Here is a 26942-nt window from a genome sequence, read left to right as displayed (position 1 = left end):
GGTGATTTGATCCCTGATTCAGGTCTGACACTATGTCAGGTATGTGCCCACAAGCAAAATAGCCTTTTAGAATCAAATAGGTTATATTCAATCCATACCTGTGGCCATGGTCAGGGATATGAGGCGAATTTACTTCATTGAAGTTCTATAAGGCACTTAAATTCTCTTTTTCAAATAGTTTTCTCAAAATTTCTTCAAAAAGAATGTTTTCACAAGATAGCATTCATGCATCATTTAGGTTAGAATGCATCATGAAAAGCTTTCAGAGGGCCACACGGCCATTCTTTTGATGTATTCCATCTCATAAAATCAATTTCCTCAAAAATCATATAAATTTCTTCAGAATTCGATTTTCTCGAAAAGTTCTCTTTTTCTTCAGAAATCGGTTTTTCTTTCTTCAAATTACTTCTCAAGTCCTTATTCACAATTTTTAATGCTTATACTTTTCCCAAATATTTCTAAGTACTTCAAGCATATATCATGTTTTTTTCAATCAAAATTTCTCTAAGTCATAGCACACACCTGATTCTTTGTGCATTTAGGAATAAAACACCGATTTAGACAAGTTGAGCAAAGCAAAGAACTGGATTGGTCCTTGGTTCAATTACCACTAGTTATGGTGTCAGAAACGGTTGAACCTCGTACCGACAGGCGAGTCGCATTCCTCGGAATTATCCTGCATTTTAAAACAAAGGTGAGTTATTTTCAATTTTTTTTTCAAAGGTCAGTTTGACTTGCAAAAAGTAAAATTTTGCATTGATAACAGAGACGTAGCCGAGTACATCTGAAAGTGCTTGACTTGTCAACAAATTAAGACCGAGCACAAACGACCAAGCAGAGTGATGCAACAGATGGAGATTCGATAATAAAAGTGGGAGGACATCACGATGGACTTCATTGTCAGGTTGTTGAGGACATAGAGGAAAAATGATGCGATTTGGGTGATCGTAGACTGACTCATCAAATCGATGCATTTCCTCCTTATCCGCCTCAGTCAGTCATTGGACAGTTTGGCGGACCTCCATGTTTGAGAGATTATGAGATTGCACGGTGTTTCAGTATCAATCATCTTTGATCACGACCTGAGGTTCACCTCAAGGTTTTGGGGGCAGCTTCAATTGCCTTTAAGTGCGAAGTTGAAATTCAACATTGCCTTCCACCCTCAGACAGACAGACAATCTGAACGTACGATTCAGACTTTGAAGGACATGTTGCGAGCTTTCATGATAGATTGGAAGGGAGAATGAGATTCTCATATTAGTCTTATAGAATTCGCGTACAATAACAATTATCATGCTAGCATCCGGATGGCCCCTTACGAGGCCTTGTATGGGAGACCTTGTCGATCACCAGTATATTGGGACGAGGTTGGTGAACGAAAGCTGGATTTGCCAATAGTGTTACAACACTATACTCAGCAAATGCAGATGATTAGGGAACGTCTTTGTTCTGCTCAGAGTCGGCAGAAGTGTTACGCTGATCGGCATCGTCGAGAACTTACTTTCTCGATAGGAGATATGGTTTTTGTAAAAGTATCTCTGACTAAGAGCGTCTTCAGGTTCGGGAAAAAGGAGAAGCTAAGTCCCAGATTTGTCGGACCTTCCGAGATCTTAGATCAGATCGGTGAGGCGACTTACCGTGTTGCACTGCCTTCTTAGTATGCTCAGATCTATAACATTTTTCATGTATCTATATTGAGAAGATACGTTCATGACCCATCACACATTATTCATTATGATGATATGGACATTCGAAAGGACTTGATGTTTGAAGAAAGACCAGTGGCAATCATTAATCATTGAGACCAAGTGCTCAGATCAAAAATGATTTCTCTTGTAAAGGTGTGTTTGCAGCACCATGAAATAGAGGAATGCACTTGGGAGCCTGAGTCCGGTATCAGAGAAAAATACCTTGACTTATACCTTGATCAATGAATCCAATAGAAATTTTGCGAACAGAATTATTTTAAGGAGGGTAGGATGTAAAATCTAAGGCAAAAAAAAAGTTAGTTGGACCCAAGTCGGATCCGGACCCAACCTGGATCACCCCCCCTCTCTCGCGCCTATTTAAAGCAGTGAGGAGGGGAGGGGTTTCATATTCAAAACCCCTTTCCTCTCTCGCTCTCTTGTTCATCTCTCAGCCCCCCATCCTCTCTCTCTGTTTCTCTCTCTCTGACTTCGACACCCCGCTCCTTGCCTCCTCTCTCACCCTCACCCGACCCCCTCTCCCACTCTCCTTGTGTTTATCGAGCAGCGGCCACCGGTGACACTCGCACGTCGGCGACCCTCCCTCCAGCACCCCCCCAGGTACACATCTCCTTCTTCCTCTGCTATCTTCTTCCTTTTCTCCCCCCCTTTTTTCCTCTGGGTACGCTGGAGAGCCGACAGGAGGCCAATGGCCCCCTATCGTGCTTTCCCCCTCTTTCTCGGTGCTTCCTTCATGTCAGGGAGGGGTCAAGCCCTCTCACTGAGTTCTATTTTTGCATGGAAGGGGTTGAGCCCTCCCTGCAGTCCCTCTGAAGGCAGGGGAGGGGTCGAGCCCCTCCCTCCTCCCTTTATGGGCAAGGGAGGGGTTGAGCCCCCTCTTTGCTCCTTTTACTTTCCAGCGATAGAGAAGGGGTCGAGCCCCCTTCCTGTACCCCCATGTATGCAAGGGAGGGGTCAAGCCCCTTCCCTTTGTACCCTTTGGCAGGGATGGGGCCAAGCCCTACCCTATGTCCTCATTTTGCAGGGGAGGGGTCGAGCCCCCTTCTTGCGCCTTCTTCTTCTAGTAGGCAAGGGTGAAGCCCCCTGCCTCCCCCTTTGTGACCAACGGGCAGGGGCCTCGCCCCTGCCTCTTGGCTCCTCCGGTAGGCATGGGTGAAGCCCTCTTGCCTCCTTGGTTGTCCTTGTTAGGCAGGAGCTTCACCTCTGCCTCTCTTTTACCTCGTTAGGCAGGGGCACAACCCTTGCCTACTCTCATTTCAGGAGCGCAACTTCTGCCTCTGTCCGATCTCTCGGAAGGCAGGGGTGAAACCCCTGCCTTTGTTTGAACCATCGTCAGGCAGGGGTGGAGTCCTCTGCCTCCCTATTTTTTTCGCTGACAGCAGGTCAATAGGGGCTCATAGCCCCTGCCTTTGCTTCTTGCACTTGCAGTAGGTCTGCAGGGGTGCGCTGCCCCTCTCTCTACTTCTTCCACGACAGAACAACAACATTGCTCCTATCCTCTCTATTTTTATAATTAAAATAGCATGTTGACGTCTCACTTTTAGAGTTTGTACAACGGATCCCGCTCGCGCCCCGCGACCTGAGCCTTTCATTACTTACACACAAAGGCAAGCGCAACTTCAAGACTCCCCAAGGTAGTGGAAAATTGCATGGAGGACTTGGATAATTGAATTAAGTTCAATTAATTAAGAAGATAATTATATATATATATATATATATATATAAGTACACATTTAGCTCAAGGACGCAGTTTCACGATCCTTGTCTTTTACTTTCTGCCATATCTTTACTTTGTTGCCGCTTATTGTACCTAGGATTTGCTTATGCATTTCTACTTTTAGTCTTTCTTTTATCGTCACGCTTTGCGCACAAGCTTTGTGTTTGTACTCCTACTTTCAGTATTTACTTTGCCATCGTGCATTGCTTCTAGGCTTTGCTTACGCATTCCTGCTTTTAGTCTTTCCTTTGCCATCACACTTTGTGCACAGGCTTTGCGTTTGCACTCATGCTTTTAGTATTTACTTTGCCACCATGCATTGCGCCTAGGTTTTGCTTATGCATTCCTGCATTCAGTCTTTACTTTTCCATCGCGCTTTGCGCCCAGGCTCCTGCGTTTGCAAATTTGTTGTTACCGCCTTGCCATTGCACATGACGCTCATGATTTCACTCATCACATACACTATTAGATGTATCCTCATGGAGTATGCATAGGCATTTACCACTCTCCCTCTTACCATAAGAGATGCGTCGGGGGCTTAAACAATACATCTTCTACTAAGGAGAGGGATCTCTAGCAAGGATCCCAGCTTTTTGAGTGAGCAGTCCTGCAAAGTAGACTTAAGAATTTTTGGAAGTTGCGCTAAAACATCAAAGACTACCCAAATCTACGTATTTGGAAAGGGGGTGCTTGTCTATTTCAGTTAGTGCATTCGACACATCTCGAGTAACCTCGAATTGGGGCTCGAACGAACTTCTTAGCGGGGGGGGGGGTTGTTGAGAAACCTGTATCCCGTTCATCAAGGCCAGAATCGAGTCATGCGAGGCATGCATATACTTCGATAATGGATGAGAGATTCTAGAAAATCGCATGTCATATGCTGGCACGAGTTGTCGACTGTTTCGAAAGATAAAGACTGTCAAAAGTAAAGTTTGAGAAATATTATATCTTTGCAAAACACTTTTGTTGAGACTCTTGTTAAGGAACTATATCCCTTTGATCATAGCGTACTTGTAGATATGCACTGCTCGTTAGTACTATGATGATCGGATAAGACAGTCATGTGACCTCGAACAATGCTAATTGCTTAATGTTATAATCACATAAAATGGTGATGGATCACCTTTACAGGCAAGATGCTTGAATGGTTGAAAGACCAAAGCATGTAGAATGGGTCATCGATTAAGCAACGCCTGGCGCACCCATTTGCCTTTTATTTTGGTCAAGGGAGAGGATAGATCAATACAAAAACTCCAATGGACAAGTTGTTAACAACCACCCCACGGGCAAAGATTCGACCTTCCCAGTCATTGGAGTTAGGGGAAGGGACTACCAGACATTATCCTAAGTGATAGATCTTATGAACTTCTGCAGAAGTTGGATGCATCTGTTGCCAAGTAACTGCCTTTGGAGAATCCTCTCTCGACCAAAATTCGTCCCCTTAGGAGCAGACTCAACTAACTATTCGGGTTATTAAAAATATATAAAATAACAGACGCCCGAACTAGTCTCAGTTGTTTCTACGATTCACATCTGCGCGTACCTGCATGCCAGTTAATATCGAAACATAAGTTTGTTCACACTAGTTGATGGGTCATAAGACTTGCTAATTGCTTAGTAGTTCACAACTTATGATTGAATGAATTGTTATGTTGTATTTGTCAGTTACACTGCTTATCTGCTTTAAATTGCTTAGCATGCTGAATCAAGTGTACTTAATTCAGTTTTTTGTCATCTCTCTTGTGCACCTACCATTTTTTCGTGAAACTGGCCCATTTTAGGGGCACGGGTGATGAATAGATTGCGAGACAGGCGATGACGTGAATATAAGATGATCTAAGGATCCCACTGTTTCTGTTAGCAGCTCGCGTTCTAGATTTTTGAATTTTTGGATTTTTGGATTTTTGGCTAGGATTTCCTCAGGAAGTCCTAATTTTGTACTACTTGAAGTTATTTCTAATACAAATGGCTTATTAAAATATTTGCAAGTTATATGTGTTGGAAATATAATTTTTTACACTAACGCGCCCAAGGTTGCCAACTTGCCTTTCTTATTCAAAGAAAAAATGTTTCCGCTGATTTGTTAAAAACTCTGAAAAGAAAAAAGAAATTTCTAGTCTGTTGACCCTTTTGAAAAGGTTTATAAGGTTAAAATTTTGGGGCGTTACACTACAAGCCCGTACTTCTTGCAACATTCAGGCAATCCAAGGACTGTTCTCATGTCCCAACTTTTTGATGGGGATAACTATGCTACCTGAAGTAATGCCAAACATAAGATTGACTTCATAGATGAATGTATTATAAAACCTAAGAATGGATAATCAGATTATCCTAAATGAGTTTGATGTAACAACATGATTATATCATGGTTGTTAAGCTCAATTTCTTGAGATTTGGCCAACAACGTTATTTATGCAACCACACGTAAAATCTCATGATTTTTTTCAATATTTTCATGTTCAAAAGTATAATTTTAATTAAATGATTACATTTATATGTCTAAAAATAATAATTAATTAAATATGGTTTGACGTCAATGCGAATCTAGTCCTGGTCTAAGGCCCATTGAAGATATCTATATATGATATGTGACACCTACAAATTTTATTTATTTCTAACTTTTAAAATCAAGTTAAATTTAAGTTAAATTCATGCAAAATTCGAGAGTTTAAAAAGATTTAGGACCCTAATTAGATCAGTTATGAATCGCGCATCTCATTAGAGATATGAATTGGCGATTTTAGATGTGGTTGGTTCAAAAATATATATTTTTCTAATTAGTCTAACCTCTATTTTGGGTATTTTTCAATTGGTTCATAGTCGACTGACCTATATACATTTGGGTTAACGTTAATATGGATCTGAACCTAGTCCAAGATCTGTATTGACTAGTGTCATGTATGAGTTGAAATCCAAATGGATATGGATTTAAATCATAAATCCAACCGAGACTCATAATACATCTATACCTTTTTAAACAAAATGAATTTAAAATTTTAACAAACATATATATATATATATATTAAAAGAAGTTATGATAGGTAGAGTTCTACTGTTCTACCTTGGATAGAACTCTACTCCAACCATGTCCATCTGGAAAGGGGTGTCACCCTTTAATGAGGGAGTCTGTCTCATTATAAAAAGAGAGAGGTTAAACCTCTCTAAAAAATATCAAGCTGGAAAATTAGAGAAAGAGAGAGAGAGAGAGAGAGTGAAAGAAGAGAAGAACATCTTCAATGTCTCCTCCTTCCTCTACATTTTCAGAATCCGAAGAGCAAGGAACAAGATTCTCTCTCTATTTTGATAAGTGGAGGGATTTGTGTGGACTAAATCAAGTATAGGTTTGAGAGAGAAATCAAATTTGTATATGTTTATACAGATCTATCAATTTTATCAAATCTAGAACTATGTTGGTTGAGTTGATCTTTCTATAACTCTCTCTGTCTCTCTATATGTTGTTAGTTTTAAACTGCCAATTTTTTTCAGTTAGTATAAACACATTTTTTTTAAGTCTGTGTGTTATTAAATTGAGTTAAAGTTGGAGGTATTATGACTTGTTAACCGATGTTTGTAAAGCTGACTTTTATTCACTATTAAAATCAACGTTGATTGAATTTGTGTATTTGTTCCAAAGTTGGTTTTATTTTTAGTATAAAAAAAGTATGATTACAATCTCATTTGGACTGGTGTTAGGTTTGATCTAGCGGCATGCAAACAAATTTCTAACATGACTAGGGAACTCGAGTTTTGTTAAAGGTATCTGCAAATAGACTTAAACAAACATGAGTTCTATTTTTTTAAATATAGTTTGACTCCTTTCTTGAATGAGGTACTCTATGACTGAAGCTCGTTCTGTTGGATCGGTGCTTCTGTTTATAAAATTAATTCTATTATATAGTCATAATCAATACATATTTTGTGATTAAAACTTTATTATTTTGATTAATTTGGATTCATGGTATGTATTTTACTTTAAAGATCTTGTATCTGACATTCCAGCAGAAAGGAAATTTATGCTTATTGCTTGGTTTATGATGAATTAGAAATCTTGTGCAGATTTTTTTTCCTGTTTTTACCCACTTGATTAAGTATGATTGGATCATAGTGTAAATCTGAAAGTTTAATCTATGTTTTTGGTTTATATCAGCATGTGTCAGTTTGCATAAAGAAAACAGTTTGACGTTGATCTGAACATAAACATATGGCATTTTGTGTGCTCTGATCATAAACATATGGCATTTTGTGTGCTTAAACTGATACATGTACCTTGAATTATCACGTCTTGGACTTTTTCCATTGTCAGCCTATCATGTGTTCAAGAAGTTAAGTTGAACGTGTGTTATTTTGAGAAATAAGTTGATGTATAGGTTGACTCTATTTAGATTTTTTTTTTTTGAAATATGCCATCTTTACAACACACATACACACACATATATATATGTGTGTGTGTAAAGTGTTGCAATCAATATATGCAAGAAACTTTCTGATGTATGATTCTTTTTACCCAATGATTTGGTTATGCATATTATGTTTTACTTTTTATTTTAATCAAGGCATGGAAAAAACTCAATTATGTGAATTACTATGTTGTCAATATGATTTCAGTGTTTATGTTTGTCATGCCTTTAGAAATATGACTATAGTAATTGTGGCATTGCACACATAATGATTTGTTTTATGTATGGGGTTTGCTTCCTTAAATATGAGTAAACTGTTTTGTTGAATGAATTAGAAATCATATATGAAAGGGTTTTTTGAAAACTAAAATTTTACTTATGTTATCCCTAAAATCTAATTTCTTTTAGAATTATTAAATCTAATTGGTCATGGGTATTTTATTGAATCTGAACCTAATGAGTGTCAAAACTGGTCGGTCTCAAAAAGTTTGGATTCTAGATCAATATAATAGATCTGATTGTGTTTTACAAAGTTTGTATTCACTCACTAGCCATGGATATGTTTTGGTGTCATGTTTTGTGAATTGTGAACATTAAATTATTCTTGTCTATGGATGGTTATTGTTACTGTGAGATGCACAATGTTATTTAATTCACGTAGTGGTTATGTGTGAACCACAAATAGGCTTTTAGAGGCCAAGAACATGTGTTGTTCATGCAGTAGTAAATTATAAAATGCAATGCAAAACTATTTTTGTATTGCTTATAAAATAATTATTGTAGTTATTCATGCATGTGCACTGATTCATGCATCCCTAAATGTTTGATTTAGCATGAAATTTTTTATTGTTTGTTTAAACTGCTTAGATGGTAAGTTTGTTTTGATAATATGTTACCTGTGATTCTTCTTAAATTTGTGTTTTATTTGATCTATGTTAATTTTTTTATTATTGGACTTTGAAAGAATCTTGTACGAGAACTTTAGTTCTTACCTGTTTTCTACAAATGTTTTTTCAGGTAATATGGCTCTGTGATGATGGGACTGGTTGTCTGGAGGACTCGACATTTATGGTCTGGTGGCACGGGTTCTGGCACACACGAGATTAGCTAGAGTTTATTTTGAGAATTTATTTAGAACTTATTGACATATTTGATTAAATAAATGAAGTTCAGTTCATGATTTAAATTTATTTTATTTATGAAATGGTTGATAGGTTGTTAATATTAAATCTGTAATGTGCCTCTGATCCTTGGGATGTTTTCCATAATTGTTTAAAAAAAATAATTTATATTTTGCAAGGGTCAATTTGGGATCATTACACCACAACTCACGAAGTCTAGGCAAATTTTCAAGCACCCAAGAATTGGTTTTCAAAATTTTCTACCACCTCGATTCAATATAGTTTTTTCCAGTTTAAAGTTGATTATTCTCTATTCACATTTTTTAATGACAATGTGTTTATAGTCGATTTGGTTTATGTGGATGATCTGGTGATAGTAGAAAATGATGATGCAAGTATCACTGGGTTGAAAAAATATCTAAATAATAACTTCTATGAAGGATTTTAGTCCATTAAAATATTTTTTAGGAATCGAAATATCCAGATCCAAGTCTGAAATATATTTGACTAAAAGAAAATACACCTCAGATATCTTAGATGAAGCAAGTATGTTGGGAGCTAAGCTACTTAATTTTCCAATAGATCAAAAGTTATCTTTGACATTCTCTAATGGTGAAAAATTGAAAGATCCCTCTATCTACATAAGATTGGTCGAACGTTTAATATATCTAACTATTACATATTTCCATATTATGTATGCGGTTCATATTTTAAGTAGGTTTATGCAGATGCCAAGAAAACCTCATTTAGAGGCCGCACTTCATGTGATGCGCTATTTGAAGGCCAAGGAATCCTATTGTCAGTTGTGTCTGATCTCCACATGAGGGCATATTGTGACTTTGATTGGGCTAGTGTTTAGAGTATAGAAAACCAGTAACTGGGTATTGTATTTTTATGAAAAAAGTTCAATTTCATGAAAAACCAAGAAGCAAAGCACAAATTTTCAGTCATCTACAAAAGCCCAATATCGGACGATGGCAAATGCAACTTGTGAAATAACGTGGCTGATGTTTCTTTTTAAAGACCTTCAAGTGAAGCTGACATGACCTGCTGATCTTATGTGCGACAAACAACTATTCACATTAATGTCAACACTGCTTTTCATAAGAGAACTAAGCACATAAATATTGACTGTCATCTTATTCGAGAAAAACTCATCAAAGGTGTCATTCAAACATTATATGTGCAGTCAAAAGATCGGATTGCATATCTTTTTACCAAAGTTTTGGGTTTCTCGTAAACAGACTGAGAGTTTTGGATATGCACTCTTCAGTTTGAGGGAGAGTGTTGAGATTATGATAATTTTTGTGTAATCGTACATATCTGATTGAATATTCTTTGATTAAGAATAATCATAATCTTACCTAAGAGTCCTATCAAATGAAGTTGTAACCGACTAAGTTTTCTTTATTTTTTTTTTGTATTCCTACCTTCCGCTTATTGTGTATCTTGTAATCCTATATATTTTGATTATATTTTATGATAAAGCAATATACAAGAAATTATTTCTTTTCATTTAAGCTATCTTAAAGTTCACACTTAGGCTCTTAGCCTCGTAGTTTTCCCCTCTCGATATATGATGTAGTTACTATTAGGACAAGAGTTTGTGTGCTGTAAAAAAAAGACTGATTATATAAAATCAAACATGTAGAGGACATCTAAAAACGTAAACAAAAAAACAAAATAACCCATAAAAATCTCAATTCACACAAAAATCTCTTAATAGAATCATACACCCTTTTCAAGAAATCTGTAAAGTTCTACTAGAAAGCGATATGTCCTTATGAATGGGTAACGTGCAAGCACACATCAAATATGATGACTGCAAATCTAGTAATAGGGATGTATAAGGTTTGGATTCGGGTCAGATGTAGCCAAATACCTTATCTGACTAATCCGATGTTAGCTAAATGGATTCCAATTCGAATTTGGATTTGAACAATGAAAATCTCATACCAATTATGTTTTTTTCATATAAATGGATTCAGATTTTTGTCAAATCTTGATATCCACGGATTCACTAACAAATAATCAAAGTCAAAACCATATCCATATCCGACTATAATCATATATAGTTTCTGCTTACCAAATCCAACTAAAAGGAGTAGGATTCAGTAGGGTATCAAATAAAATCTAATATATTGGCATCTCTCTAACGTGTAAGATGGGGACAAAACTCCTGTCAAAACCAGGACAAAACAAATAAAAATGCCCTCTCAAAAGTATTCTCTTGTTTGAATCAAATGGACAAGTTGTCGCATTTTCTTTCCTATTTGCATTTTTTCTAACTTTTTCCTGGTTCCAATTATAGCTAGATTTTCCTTTGCTGAGAAAATCTCGACGACAAGATTTGTAATGATATTTAAAATATTTCCATGACATAGGAAACAATATTCTAAACAAATCTTGAAAATGTTCGTGAAATGGATATAGAGCAATGGCATTCAAATCCATTGTTTGTCATTGCAAGATCCAAGCTTGAACTAAAATAAGGAACATGCAACTACGGTTGTCAATGGGTTGGGTACCCAACCCATCTGGGTATACCCAAACCCGGTCAATAACAAATTATCGGGTTCGGGTTTTGTTCGTTCACGAAAATGGAATTTCAAGCTTGGATTCACAGAGTTTAATAAAAAAAATATTTTTATTCAAAAATACATATAAAAATACTCAGGTCGGGTGGGGTATTGGGCAAAAAAGCCAGGTTGGATAACGTACTCGACAAAAATCCTGACCCAAACCCAGACTGCATACTGATCAGATTGGGTTCGGGTCAACCCAAATATTATTTTGGTCAGCATTTTCAATGGTCATATCCGAAAATTTTGGCTCAGGTCGGGTATCTGATACAAATCCGATCCATTGACAGCCCTACCTGCAAGCATCGTAAATCAAAACCAAACTTGGCCGATCAGGCTCAGGGTGGAGGCAATATCTCGAACCCGAACCGAGCTCCACAACACTATAACGAACCAAGAGGCAAAGAACGACCCAAATTAAAGATCGGATTGTTTCCTTTAGACCCGAAACCCAAACCAAGCCGGTTTCCCTTTTAAATATTTGGACTACGTTTTTTCCCGCATTCGCGTCTTTCGCGGAATTCGGAATTCCCATTTGAGATCGAGTTGCAGAAGGGAAGAGGCGATGGCGGAGGAAGACGACGAGGGCCTGGAGAAGCTGCTTGAGGCCCAATTGGTGGAGCAGCGGGAGACCCTGGCCTTTGTCGCCGATGCCCTCGCCGCCGACCCCCAAAACACCGAGCTCTTGAAGGTACCCTGCTCGCTCCCCCAATTCTAGAGTTTCTATCGCCTTCTCTTTTGCTTCTCTGTGCAATGGAATCTATGGTTTCTGTTTGCACTTTTTCTCTTCCATTTTTGTATTCAATGGCGAATTTCTGCCCGTTCTCTGCCCTAGTTTGTATCAAGCAGTAGATGATGATGATGGCGTAGCCTGGTTTTTTGGTTTCTATCGGTTCCTTTATTTGTGAAATTGGTTTCGAATGAATCTCTCTCTCGCTCTCTAGCTTGAGATTTGTCGATCTGATTCATTACCTAATGGATTAGGGTGTCATCACATGGTCTCTTTTGGATGTGCTGAACCGATTGTTGTCAAGATCAAAGGAATCAGTAGTGAGAACTTTAGTTGTCAAGAACGTCACTTATCATGGATTTCATCCCGTGCGGCAATTGATTACGCGTTTTTGTTGACGGGGGATTGTTATATGAATCTTGGTTTTCAATTCAATGTTTGCAGTTTCTGTTTTGCTCGTGTTATCGTGTGGGTTTTGCCTTGGATCGTCAATTGAATTTCTGGATAAAACGCTTGTGTCTTGATAATTTCAATTTGAAGGTTGAAATTCAAGAGTTGGAGAGTTTCTGGAAGATACTTTGTTCTGGATTTTGATTTTTTACTTTCCGGGTGTTTGATGTGCGTGGATGGTTTCATCTTGAAGGTTCTAGAGCAGCTTGTGCAAGCAATCAAGGATTCGGAAGATGGTCTGCTCGAATTGAAACGGGTACGCCTTTCGCAGAAGGTGGACTTAATTGCACGAGGTGCCCTCGAAGATTTGGTGAGTGAAGATGTGAAGCCAGAACCTCTACAACAGAACAGTGTTGAAGCGGAATCGCTAGAAGAAGGGTTTACTGTCGGATCAAAGTGTAGATTCGGTCGCACAAACGGTGGGTGGTATGATGCTTCTGTGCTGGGAATAGAAGATGCACGTTCTGCAAGGATCTCGTTTTTGACGCCTACGACTGAGAATATGCTGGTCTGTATGCTTGATTTACCTCTGCTCTCAAATATATTTACTGAGTATGAGTTAACTTCTCTATGTCTGTGAACGGCCTTCATATGCATGTTGTTAGTTTATCTGAGGATGGTGTCTTGTGAAGAGTTAAATGTTATGTTCTCAAAAAACAATTCTTGTCTTGACCCCCCTACCGTCGTCAGTTTTCATGCTATCTGAAGTTGGCACTAAGTTTTTAGTTATCTTTATAGTTTGTCTTACTGGAAGTTTAATTTTTTAGTTTTCTTTTGTGGTTTATCTTATTGGAAGGCACTGGCTTTTGAGTAGCTATTATCTGCTCTCTTAGATCTTATCATCCATCTGGTTGATAGTTGCTTATTTCAATATTTCTGGTGTAGTTTTTTATATCCATTTCTCTAGAACGGCCTCTTAAGTCTTAAATATCATCCATGCTCATGGTCTTGCATTTCGTACATGGACAAATATGCCTCTTAAGTCTTAAATATCATCCATGCTCATGGTCTTAAGCCATGTAGACTACAGTTCCCTACTTCCGTTCTAGATGTTCATTGAAAAAAATGATCTGACTTGATTACTAGCTTGCCATGAATCTATGGGGCTTTGAGAAAAAATACGACAGGTGAGGTGCGAGGATGTATCCTTCAAGTTGCAACTCAAACAACAAACATTCTAGACCTAAATTGGTTTCTTTTTATTTCATCCAATGTTGAGAACAAATCCAGATGTCTGGCAGAAACTACCTGATATAAATGGCGAATCAAAAGAATAGTTTATTTAGATAGAGGCACCGGATCCTGAAGCATAGAAGTGCAGTTTGCTACTCCAGTTAGAAGCTGCCTTTTGATTTTATGGTCCAATATATAATTCCCAGAAGAGAAATTTATACGGCCATGGGCATGAACAAGAACAGGGCAATGATTAAACGGCACTATGAAGTAGTATTGTTAATAATGATAATGCAGCAGTCACATTAGTATCAGTAGCAGTAATACCAGACCTAGTTTATCCTTTATATTTGCCTTTCCTAGTGAAACTCCAGTCTAAGATTGAGCCTTAGATAATATAAATTTTATGGGCTTTTTTAATATATTTTTCCTACCTAAGTTTAGCACCTTCCTTAGCTTCGTAGGAAGCGCTTGTCCTCATGCCTCTGTTGGTTTGATTCTGTTTTTTTCTTATGTTGTTGGAGATGTACTCTTTTAGTTAAATTGGCCAACTAACATGGTCTGCCCCAAAGTGCAGATGTGCAAGTTCTTTCTACAGAAGCGATGTCGGTTTGGTAGTAATTGGCGCTTGTCTCATGGTATGTTATTGTATTACTAGTATCTCAGTTTTGGATTAGTGTAAATTTTGGCAACAAAAGAAATTATGGCAATGGGAGTTCATTATTGCAATAGATGGTCATTATCAAAAGTTCCCTCCAATGTTTGACTTGTTTTTATTTTCATCCTCGAAACTCCAAAATCACAGCATAATATTCACAGCTAGTCCATTCACTGTTCTGTGTTCCACATGTCATTGTTTTAGTATTCTTCAAACCCTGGAATTATGGTTTATTAGATGCCTGTTTGTTTGCTGGTCCATCTTCGATAAATATACACTTTAGTGTTTCTTTGTGGGTTTGATACATGTGCCATGTTTGATATTGTCAAGTCCTGAACTCATGGATTGCTGCGCCGTGGTGGTCTTGTTTTTGCTTGCTGCCCTGATAAATACTTGAACAACAAGAACTCTTGTACAGGTATTGATGTACCACTCTCCTCATTGAAGCCATATATTCCAACAATATGGAGTCCATCATTTGTTGGGTCGAGTGTTTTTGCCCTGTCTGAAAGCAGTGCTGGTATATGGAGGGAAGCTGAACTCGAGTCTTGGGATGATGAACTCAAACTGGGTGATGTTGTTTTTAGGGACAATGGAAGTCGTGCTAATCTTGGATGTGAAGCTCTCTCTTTGAGGGAGTACACTCAAGATAGTGAAGAGACAAGTTCAGAAGAATCTGAATCCGTTGAAAGTGATGAAGATTCTGAAAGCAATCCTCAGGGTATTGGCTTTTTGAAAGCCAGCACCATGCAGCAGGGCATACAAACAGAAACTACCATGTTTGACGAGTGGGAGCTTCATACTCGTGGCATAGCTTCAAAGATGATGGCTAATATGGGATACCGTGAGGGGATGGGCCTAGGTGCATCTGGGCAAGGAATTGTTAATCCAGTTAGTGTGAAAATTCTCCCAGCAAAGCAATCGCTTGATTTTATACATGAATCTCCAGAAATGATGCAAATGGCAGCAAGAAGGGCAAAGGCCGAAGTAGGGGGGGGGGGGGTAAAAGGAAGCGCGAAAAGAAGTATGCAGAAGCTGCACGGGCATTGAAAGACGAAGAAGAGTGTGGTCCAGATGTATTTGATTTCATCAATAGCCAACTTGCCATGCAAAATAGAGTTGAAAGGGATTCAAGTGAGAAAAGAAGCAAGAGCGCAAAACCGGAGAAGAAAGAAGACCGACGGTAGTGGAAGTGAAAGAATTGCGAATACGGGTTGGGAAGCTGGAAGAAATGGTGAACAGAAATCGTAAAGATAAAGCATTCTGTGAAGCAGTTTCTCTAAAGTTGGACGAGACTCACAAGGCTTTGGCGGAATCAGAGGCTGCTCATGCATCTGCATCTCATGCGGTGGTTAGTAAGGAAAAGGAGAAGAAATGGTTGAAGTTTTGATGTCAGTCATGGTGCACTTCCAATGAAACCAATTTTGGAGATCGTGGTGGGACCAATCTCTGTTTTTATCTGATAGCCTGTTTGAGATCATATGGAAGAAACTAAGAGATGTCTTTATAAAGTTGAGTTGAAATCACCTACCAATGCAATACAATTCATGCAGACGTCAGTGAAAATGACCAATTGTACTTTAGCCGACAATAGTTTTATATGTTAAGCGGGCGGTATTTTTTTTAATGGGTGCTTCTATGGTGGTACTGTACTTGATTTATGTATATTTAAGCTCCAAATGCAAAATTTAACTTTTGGATCATGTTTAACATGTTGTCTACTATTTTCATGTGTTAAAGTTTACTGAAATATGATGTTTTATGCTATTTTTAAACCACCTTTATTTTCATTAATTGTGAGCCATTGATTTTCACCATCTCAAAATAATATCTTATGATGTATTGCATGATAAAACTTTCTAACATAGCAAAATAACCATTGTAAACAGGCATCCGTCTACTAGTTTCCAAACAGGGCCTCACAGACATCCGTCAGGCAGGAATGGAACACTCTGGGGCAGTTTTGTTCACAGTCATGATTCATGAGCAGCTCTATCAACAAATAGATTTGTGCATGATGTTGACTTGTACATGAAAAAGACTAATTTTAAATAACAGCCCGTAAGGTTGGTTCATCATACAAAAAAAGGTTGCCTCTAAACCATTGTCGCCAATCTTGTTCTCGAGAAAATCTCTGCAGTATTCTCAAGAATCTCAGTTTGCTTGCCTCATGTAAACAACTTAAAAAGTTCAAACCATCTCAATATCCTCACCAAAAGATTACCACTACTATACAGAAACTTACAGCAAAGGAAAGCCTTGCAGTATTTTCAATAATCTCAGTTTGCTTACCAATATGAATATTTATAAAGCAACCCTCATGCAAACAACTTCAGGTTCAATCCATCACAATATCATCACCAAAAGATTACCATTACAATACAGAAACTAACAGCAATTTATGTTCGGGTACAAAGACAAGTATATTATAAATTCAAGACACCACCATAGCTCCAAAAGTCTGCAGCCATATCTATAAGAGGAATACCAAAAGTATAAACAGTCAAATATCCTATCATATGAATAGGCTAACCAATGGGGACTTACAAACTTTAATGTCCCAATTATCCAAAAATGTGACTTTTGTTGGCCTGAACATTTAAAAAGAGAAGAAAACAAGGGTGGTCTTCAAGAGAATCTCAGTTTGCCCCTTTTGATTGAAGATTTTGCCTGTGTTAAACGGCATGATGCCTTCTGAGCGCCACTCATGCCAGAGCAAGGTTCTGAGGCCCCTAATGTTACTGCAAAATATAGATAGATGGTGCATAAAAAGCCCAGCACCACAAGCATTGTTAAGAGAAAGCGGTGCCGACGAAGCAGAGTTGTCCATCCCTCACCATCATCGCGAGCTCGAGTTTGCTTCTTCAATGCCGATGAAAAAGTAGATGCTGTATTCTGTGATCTCCTGTGTGGTGATGATAAGGTGTCCATGGTTGTTCTGGCCTCCCTGAATTAACAGATGACCCTGTTTAACAATCTTCAACATTACAATAAAGGACACTTGAACAAATCTACAAGTATTAAAACAATTAAAAAAAATCCATGATCGAAAATTAAGAAAGCATAAATATGTTTATATAGTTCAATATATTGTTTCATACTGATGAATGATGAGGCAGAACGCTTGTGTTAATTGACCACAATGTCAACTATAATCTATCAGATCAATAATAGATAGATTTGGTTTTACAGCATAACATAAAATAGCAGAAAGTCCATGCTTCACAGCCAAAAAGCCAGGGCCTTTTAATGACACAGTTAAAATATATGCTTAGCAATAGCTCTATATAATGAGAAGCAGGTAAAATGGAAACAGCACTGTACATAGGGCTTTGGCCTGTTGATATCTTCATGGTGAACGGAGAAGATTAAAATTGCACATGGAAAATGCAACAATGACATCTAAGCGACAAGCAAGAAAATGAACATATGACCGAAAAAAAGGCCTGATGTAAATTATAGTAACAGAAAATAGAAATATAATCCACACTCAAAGACATTTCGGGATGAACTTGTTAACATACATACATGTAACTATACATATATATATATATATAATATTCAATAGGGGTATTTCAGTCTTTTCACATAGTAGTTTTAATAAACAACTATGTAAATAGATTAGGTTTTATTTATTTATTTATTTATTTATTTTTTTCATTTCACGCCAAAAGGGGCCCCTCCATAGAGACGTTGGGGCTCCCAACAGTCACAAAAGTGACCGTTGGGGGCTCCCAACGACTCCATGGGAGCCCCCTTTTGATCCTCATTTTGGCCCTCCTTCCGAGGAGATTCTTTTTGTATAAATAGGGGTGAACCCCTTTGTATTCTTTAAGCCTTAGCTCTCGCTCTCTCAATAAAGAGATTTTATACTTATGTATGTATTGTCCCATAGTCGACTTGGCTATTATTCATTTTGTGTATTAGTCCATTGTTGGACATTGTGAATGCTTTTTAGCATTTTTTATCTTTCCGCATACTTCATTACATGGTATCAGAGCCATTCGGTTCATAAAAGAAAATGCATGATATTCATCTTTACATTCATTGTCTCTATTCTTCACACACTTTGGTGGCATCTAGAATCCAAAATCTACCTATCCTTCAAGCTCAATGGAAAGAACTACATGATGTGGGCATCGGCAATAGAGAATAACCTCAAAGGTAAAAAACTTTGGGGCTATGTAATGGGTTCTATTCTGGAACCTCGATTAGAGCTCACCAAGATTAAATGAGGCCAAGAAAAGGCTCTTGAGGGAGATGCTTGTCTCAAAGTCATTGAAGACCAAAAAAAAAAATTGAAGATTTAGAAAACAACCACGCCAAGATTCTTGCTTTGTTCATGAACAATGTTGAACTCAAGGTATGTACAAATATAGCTAAATTTTGCCAAGCCAATGAGGCTTAGTTCTTTATGAAGAGTATGTATACCCAAAAAGACCTTGCAAGAGCATATTTTTTGCAAGAAAAAATTAGAACCACCAAACAAGGTGATTCAAGTATACAAGATTATTATAGTGCATTAAACCCACTATGGGATGAGTTAGCTCTTTTAGAGCCAAAATGGGTTGCTATGGAGGATGTCGAACTAAGACAAAAACAAATGAATCTTTCTCATCTAATGGTTGCTTTGTACAGGATTTCCAGTCCGAGAAGCAGATTGGGCAAGGCCATAGGAAGGGGGACCTCTATTATATGGATCATCTAAACCTTCTGCCAAACTCTTTTTGTACTTATGTCCAAGATAAAAGCATTGAAACTTGGCATAAAAGACTTGGACATCCAAGTTATTCTAAAATGTATCTTTTTTTCATTTGAAAACAAATTTTGTAAGGAAAAAGACATTAATTGCAAAGATTGCATTTTTAAGAAAATGAAGTCTATTCCATTTCCAATTAGAACATTTTTTTCTACAAGACCTTTTGAATTGGTGCACTCAGATGTTTGGAGTCCATCTCCGGTCATGTCTAAAGGTGGTTACTCTTACTATGTCACTTTCATCGATGACTTCACTAGATATGTTTAGATTTATTTTCTTAGTCATAAATCTGAAGTGTTTTCCTTCTTTAAAGAGTTTCATATGAAAATACATAATCAATTTCAAAGTAATATATCAATTCTTAGATCTGATTCCGGTAGAGAATATTTGTCTACCGAATTTCAAAATTATTTAAAATAAAATAGAATTTGTTATAAAAAATCGTTCCCTAGAACTCTACAACAAAATGGACTAGCGGAAAAAAAACATAGGCATATTATTGAAACCGCTAGAACGTTGCTTGTCTCTAAAAATATTTTCAAAATTTTTTGGGCCAAAGCAGTCTTGACCTCAACATATTTAATCAATAGAATGCCTTCTTCTAAATTAAAGAATATCTCTCCATATGAAAAACTTTTCAAATTTTCACCCGACTACAATCGCCTTCGCATCTTTGGTTGTAACTGCTTTGTCCTCTTACATAAGAGAGATAAATTATCTCTAAAGGCGATTGAATGTGTTTTTTTGGGCTATGGGGAAAATAAAAAAGGCTATAGATGTTTTGATTTCAAAAATAACAAACTATATATTTCAAAAGACATAAGTTTTTTGGAAGAAGAGAATGAATTTGAAAACATAGGAAAACAAAATGAAATTGACTACATATTTTTACGTGATCTTATAGATGATATATGTGATGATTCTATGAATCATCTAGAAAATATAGAAGATACTTGTGATGTATCCAATATTGATATATCACCATATCATGGTAATATCAGTAATGCCAATATTAATGTTTATACCCGAAGAGACCAAGAAAGGCCTATTAGTGCCTTAGAGAAATTTTCTCAACTTACTGAATCTTTAGAAGAACCCCATGTTAGGAGATCTTCTAGATAATCAATTCCACCCAATAGGTTTGTGTCATATGAGTCTCTTACACCTAATTATCGGGCTTGTCTGATAACAATACATTCATATTATGAACCCGCTCATTATAATCAAGCCAAAACTATATCACATTAGGTTGAAGCAATGAAAGTAGAACTAGATGCCTTACAAAAGGTCAATACTTGGGAAATAGTCAAACTACCTTCACATAAAAAACCTACTGGATGCCGATAGGTCTTTAAGGTTAAAACCAAAAGCGATGGATCCTTAGAAAGATATAAGGCCAGATTAGTAGCTAAGGGATATTCGCAAGAATATGTAATTGACTACGAGGAAACATTCGCTCCTGTAGCCAGAATGATACGTGTTAGAACCTTAATAGTTGTCGCATTAATCAAAAAATGACTTATATATCAACTCGATGTGAAAAATACATTTTTAAATAAAAATCTAAATGAAGAAGTATATATGGATACCCCACCCGGAGTTAACATTGGACAAGGTCAAACCCTTAAACTTTTAAAAGCTTTATATGGTCTTAAGCAAGCCCCAAAGGCTTGGTATGATCGATTTAATGCTATCATGATTAAATTGAGATTTTGTTCTTGTTATATTGACACTGCTCTTTTTGTGAAAAGTGTAGGTACTAAGATTGTTATCTTATTACTTTATGTTGATGACATGATTATCACAGGAAATGATCAAGATAATATTGTTAATGTTAAAAATATGCTAAAAGATAGCTTTGACATGTCTGGTTTAGGTTTTCTTAGATATTTCTTTGGCATTGAAGTTGCATATTCTCCTCGAGGATATATTTTGTCACAGATGAAGCTTGCTGCAGATATATGTACTAAGTCTGGCATTTCAGATGATAAAAATGTAGAGACTTCAGAAGTAATAAATGTCAAATTAAGGTTGAAGGATGGGGTTCTTCTAGAAGATCCCACACCCTATGGACAACTCATTGGATCTGTCACATATCTGACTATCATCAAGCCTGACAATGCTCATGATGTTCACTCTGCTAGCCAATTTCAGCATGCTCCTAGAACTGTACATATGGGTGTTGTGCTCCAGGTCACCCGATACATCAAAAACACCATAACTAAAGGGCTATTCCTATCCTCATCTTCTTCATTAAATTTACTTGCTTATACTGATGCAGATTGAGGAGGTAACCCTAATGATGGAACCTCAACTACTGGTTTCTGTGTTTTTCTAGGAGATTCCTTAATTGTTTGGAGATGCAAGAAGCAACAAAAAGTTTCACTATCCTCTACTGAAGTTGAATATCGGACTATGGCAACTACTACAATGGAACTTGGCTATTATTCCTTTTGTGTATTAATCCATTGTTGGACATTGTGAATGCTTTTTAGCATTCTTTATCTTTTCACATACTTTATTACATAACTGAATAAAATTCTATGTTGCATATAGTCAGTACATAATAAGCTTCCCACTATTGATGCCAATAATTTTAGCCAAACAGGAGATAACTCCACATATTGTTGAAAGGCAGTTCAACCTAGCACACTGGCATAACATGTTTTACAGGATTGATTACAGATTGCTTTCTACACTAATATTATTTATGAGGTTTATTTCACTAACTCTTAGAATCTGATGTGCTAGCACACACAGAATATCAAATGTAGACTGTCTGAAGCTGGATCTTTCCCTTTCATACCTCACAGACTCGTTTATTCTTAAGCTCAAAAAAAATCTTGTCAATAAATTGAAAGTGGAATAAGGTTTAGGAAACCGGCAGTGTTTTTTTACTTTTATTTCTTGAACTTTTGTACAAGCCAAGCATTCTCAGTTCCACCACAGGATTTGAGAATGAATGCATTTTAGGCCACCTGGAATGGGGTGAGCCACATGCAAGAAGAATCATATGCATGGTTTTAAGGGGATCTCTCTATGATGTAGCATTGGATGGAATGCTAGCTGCAGTGTATCATCTGAACAAAATAGCTGATATTTTGGGATATCATAATAAAAAAGTGATATGTTAACGAGTGACAAAAACCCCAACAAAAAAAAGAAATTAATAATTTAATTTATCATGATTTTATTGGTAAAATGAGACTAACAAGATGATGTGGTGATGGTAAAAAGGACTATCAAGATGATGTGGTGATATGTCCATATTATCAGCAATATATTAAGCACAAGGGACAATTTCTGACTAATTCTTTTACTGTTTTTCACACACACACACATTTGGAGGGTGAGGGATGTCTATTTTTTGTCAAAAAACAAGAAAAAATTATTATCAAAAAGAGAAAACAAAGGCCAACAAAACGTAACACAGTTACAAACCAAAACAGTTTATCAAGTCAACACAACAGCCCCACTTGAACCCACCAGACTCAACCCATGAAAGCCAGCATTCTGCCCAGGAGCCTGAATGCACAATCGTAAGCTGGCTGTGTTCTACACATTTCTGACCCCATCATGAACAAACTTTAAGGACCTTAGAGTTCATTTCCAGCCAGATACATCATTACACATTAAATAGCCACAATCTTCAGATTTTAACCCACTTCTTTGCTTGATACCTGGTCCAACGAGCCAGTATAAGTCATATTAGATGTATTGGGTGCAATCTCCCACTGTCTACCAACACCTTTGTTGAAATTGGTGGAAACCTCAGAATAGATGATTGTCAATTTCCTCGGCTCTGAAGCATGAAAAATACATACCAACCGGCACAACCCCCCTCTCTTTTTTAGACTGGCTATGGATGTCACCAACTGTAAAATAAGGATTTGGTAGCATTCCTTATTTTACTATGATAAAAAATAGCAGCATTCCTCTATCAACAAATTGTTCAAGGCAGCAAGGTTAATGGTGCATCCATTGATATCCAACTTCTACAGGCTAGGAAATAGATAGATCCTACCAGCCAATCCCCAAACATTGAAATTGACATTAAAGAACCTAGGTCTGACATGGATCAGGATTGACAATGGCATGTGATGAATGAACAACCCTTCATCTCAAATCTCAATCTGGGGTTTGACAGTGCCACTATCTGCCATGAACCTAGTCTTCTTAAAGAATCCAATGGCACAGCCATCTAACAGCACCTAGTCCTAGTTCTATGGTGGCAATGGCTTCAAACTTCACTACTTTTTAAAGCCTCAAAGACCCATCAATGCACATAAAAAATATGCATTAGGTTAAGTTGTTGCTTTTTCCCATCTTGACTAGGAATTTGACTTGTATACAAGTGCACTTCATGTGTGTGCCATTGTGTACATGTGTGTATGAAAAACACAGAATCAAACATGCAGCCATGAACATTTTGATAAACTCAAACCTTCCAATTATAACAAATTTCTTTTTTATTTTTTAAGATAAAAGACTTAACGGACTCCTACCAAATAATATGCCCCAATTGTCACAACATGGCTCATGAGTCATGCACATATTCCTCAGAAAGCCAGACATGCATGCAAAACTCAAAATATAAGAATGCACGCAATAGTAACTGAAGATCACCCGTGATCAACTTGAAGAACTGCATTTGTTTCCCAACCTAAATTATGCATAAAACGGAAAAACAAGAGAAAATGTATGTCAGTCAGATTACGGATGAAATAACGTTTAATAATGCAACTACCATAGCTCACGGACCACTACTCTTCTTAGCTGCCAACCTTTTCTACAAGAAAGGGAAACAATCAAACAAATGAATTTACTCATAGAAGCTGCCGAGAAAGGGAACCGAAAAAACAACTAGACACCCACAATAGCCAATGGATTTACAGCTAATCAAATGCTCTCTAGCTTAGATCCAGTGAGATCGCGAATGCGCTGCGGTGAACGGTAAGAAATTAGCAGAAACGCAAACGCTTGAGTGCTACCCATTTCATTAGCACGATGAAAACGCTGTACATCATAACATACTCTGTACTGTTTGATTTGCAAAAGAAATTTGTCTGATTTATGCGATCCAGTATCTAAGGTTACTGCAGGCTCAAAATCATCCAATAACTAAACAAAAACCCTCTCAGAAAACAATAGCACAAAATTTGCTCAAAGAAGGATGAATCCCAACATCTAAGATTTTAGGTGTTAGTAATTTTTCCTTCGTAATCGCTTCCAAATGCGTCCGAGTTAGCAATCCGATATATTCATAGAAGAGATCCATTTAATCACACGAAAATCAAGCAAAAGACGAAGGTGGGTTGTTCTCATTCGCGCAATAAAGATAATCTCGAGATGACCACCAACCAAAAACCCCATCCACCACCAAGATTGCGAAAAGCGAATCAAGAACGAACAAATAGAATCAGCTACCGCCGTACACCTACCTTGATTGCGAGATCTGGAGGAATAAGATCGTTTCAAATTAGCATCGGAACCCCACAAGAATGAGCTAACGAGATCGGACAAGAATCTTTAAGATCTCCTTCACCGTGAGAAGAAACGCATAATGGGACTCCTGTTGGCTGCTCTGGATCGACATGAACGATTTCTCTTGATATAGAGAGACAGGGAGACGGAGAGGGAGGGAGAAAGGAGAAGGCCAGAAATAGCTTCACCGCTCACCGCCGGCCAAGCAAAAAAAAAAGGAAAAAGCAAATAAGGAAGGCCACTCACGCGTTTTCAGCGTCTCACTGACTCTTCACCGATGGGTAACGCCTCTCTCTCTGAGGTCATATGGCATATCACCGATTTTTGGGTTATATTCAATCTCTACCGTACATCTCACTTGAATGGCGGATGTATGTGAGAGCTCCACTTTCACGGTTCCCAATTGAGATTTGCTATGGAGACTGACCGGCAATTTGTTACATACAATATGATTTGGACGGATATAAGTAATAATCAGCTACAAAAAACAATAAATAAATGATTAGTCAAAGCTTTGCATTTTTTAATTAAATAAAAATTTAGGCAATTTTATACTATATTTCATAAAACGAATTATAAAAAAAAGGCACCTGAATTATTTACAAATAAGTACCTAGCATTTCAATTATTACAATTAACTGCCTTGTTCTATAAGCTATATTTCAAAGACACGCCTGACCTTGAATCCAGTGAATTAAACCTGACTTAATAAATGAAAAAACTAAACTACCCTTGTTTTTTTTAAAACCACCAGTAATCACCGTGTCGTCAGCAGGGTCCTGTGTACTCACGATCAAATCCTGCTAAAGCATGAGGGCGGTCGTTGCGATATCATGGTTGAGGCACGTAAGGTTGGGTGGTCATGTTCTCAACTTGGAATTTGACCTCGCAGTAAGGTGAACTCACTAATTGACATCCAAGTGAGGGTTTTCCTTTGTCATAAAATACACAGAACGAAAGTCACCCCACCATTTCTACTCCATTGTCAATAACCATTATTGGAGAGAGAGAAAGAGCGTGTGGTTTATTTGGTTGCCTCACCACCACCACCGTTGCCCTCATCTTTGAGAGAGAGAGAGAGAGAAACGATTGCCTCATTATTATGCTTTGGTAGAGTTTAGACATCATGCGGTAAGAGTAAAGGTGAAGATGATAGTGACTGTAGGATAAATTTGATGAAGGCTCCAGATCAAACCCTGTGTCAGCTTTTAAAGGTGGGCCATATAAGTAGGGGTGGCAAAATCTGACATGACTCGCCAATCCGTTTCTTAGCCAGGTTCGAGTTTAACTTAAATGGGTTCGTGTCGTAAACCGGTCAACCTGCTTAACCCGATTATTAAACGGGTTGGGTTCGTGTTAGGGGTATGCCAACCTGCCAACCCGGCTGACCCATTTAATAAATGGGTTAGGCATGCGGGTCAAACCATTTACCCGAACCCGACCCGCTAACTCACCCGCCAACCCGTTTACCCGAACCCAACCCACCAACCCGCCAGCTAACCCGCCAACCCGTTTACCCGACCTGACCCATTTATTAAACGGGTTAACCGTGTCATGTCGGGTTACCCATTTAATAAATGGGTCAGGTTCGTGTTTGCCACAGCCGACCCGTTTAATAAACGGGTCGGGTTCGTGTTGAGGTATGCTGACCCGACAACCCGCCGACACGGCCCGCCAACCCGACCCGATTGCCACCCCTACATGTAAGGTGATGGTCGGGCCCCACTCGGGGTTTTTCTCGTTTTGTCATAAAAAAGAGAGAGAGAGAGAGAGAGTAGTTTGGTCTATTTTCTCATTGAGTCAAAGTCAAGTCTCTGAACCTAAAACCAAGTGTCTTTGATACCATCGGGAGGTGATTAAATCTAATAACTGAAATGTTAGGTGCATGTTTGCAAATAGCTGATTAGCTATGCACTTTTATTATAATATGTTCTTTTGGTTATATAGACTGTAACAAAACATAAATTTAAAAAAGCTACAATTTCTTTGGCGTTAAAAATTATTTATCACAACAAAGAAGTTTCTTACAAAAAGTCAGTCATTTCATGCTAAAGAGAAATTCATGACAAAATGTTAACCTCGTCATTTCATATACAAAAAGAATGATTAACGCGTTAAAATCGACTTATTAGGTTAATGTCTGCATTAACTGGCCTAATTGTTGG

The 26942-nt window shown here is 37.6% G+C and overlaps 1 protein-coding gene and 1 pseudogene across 3 annotated transcripts; one reads left to right on the top strand and one right to left on the bottom strand.

The window, feature by feature from the left end:
* Window positions 1-12088: 12088 nt before the first annotated feature.
* LOC149838884 (zinc finger CCCH domain-containing protein 18-like) lies at window positions 12089-16100 on the top strand (annotated as a pseudogene). Its single transcript, XR_016432000.1, has 4 exons — window positions 12089-12214; window positions 12897-13211; window positions 14454-14514; window positions 14953-16100. The product of XR_016432000.1 is annotated as a zinc finger CCCH domain-containing protein 18-like (transcript).
* A 765-nt stretch (window positions 16101-16865) lies between these two features.
* On the bottom strand, window positions 16866-24973 carry LOC149838883 (ephrin-A3 protein). 2 transcript variants are annotated; one of them, XM_090006855.1, is made up of 2 exons: window positions 24735-24973; window positions 16866-17499 (listed from the first exon to the last, which is right to left on the bottom strand). In XM_090006855.1, exon 2 carries the CDS (start codon window positions 17463-17465, stop codon window positions 17163-17165), a length of 303 nt encoding a protein of 100 aa, XP_089862981.1. In that variant the 5' UTR covers window positions 17466-17499; window positions 24735-24973; the 3' UTR covers window positions 16866-17162. The 2 variants fall into 2 exon arrangements, with proteins under 2 accessions (XP_089862981.1, XP_089862982.1); XM_090006856.1 differs by having other exon boundaries at window positions 16866-17481.
* Window positions 24974-26942: the final 1969 nt, after the last annotated feature.

Source organism: Nuphar pumila, chromosome 5 (genome assembly GCF_984573655.1).
Source record: "Nuphar pumila chromosome 5, dmNupPumi1.hap1.1, whole genome shotgun sequence".
Classification (NCBI taxonomy): domain Eukaryota; kingdom Viridiplantae; phylum Streptophyta; class Magnoliopsida; order Nymphaeales; family Nymphaeaceae; genus Nuphar; species Nuphar pumila.
This window is presented reverse-complemented; position numbering and strand designations above follow the sequence as displayed.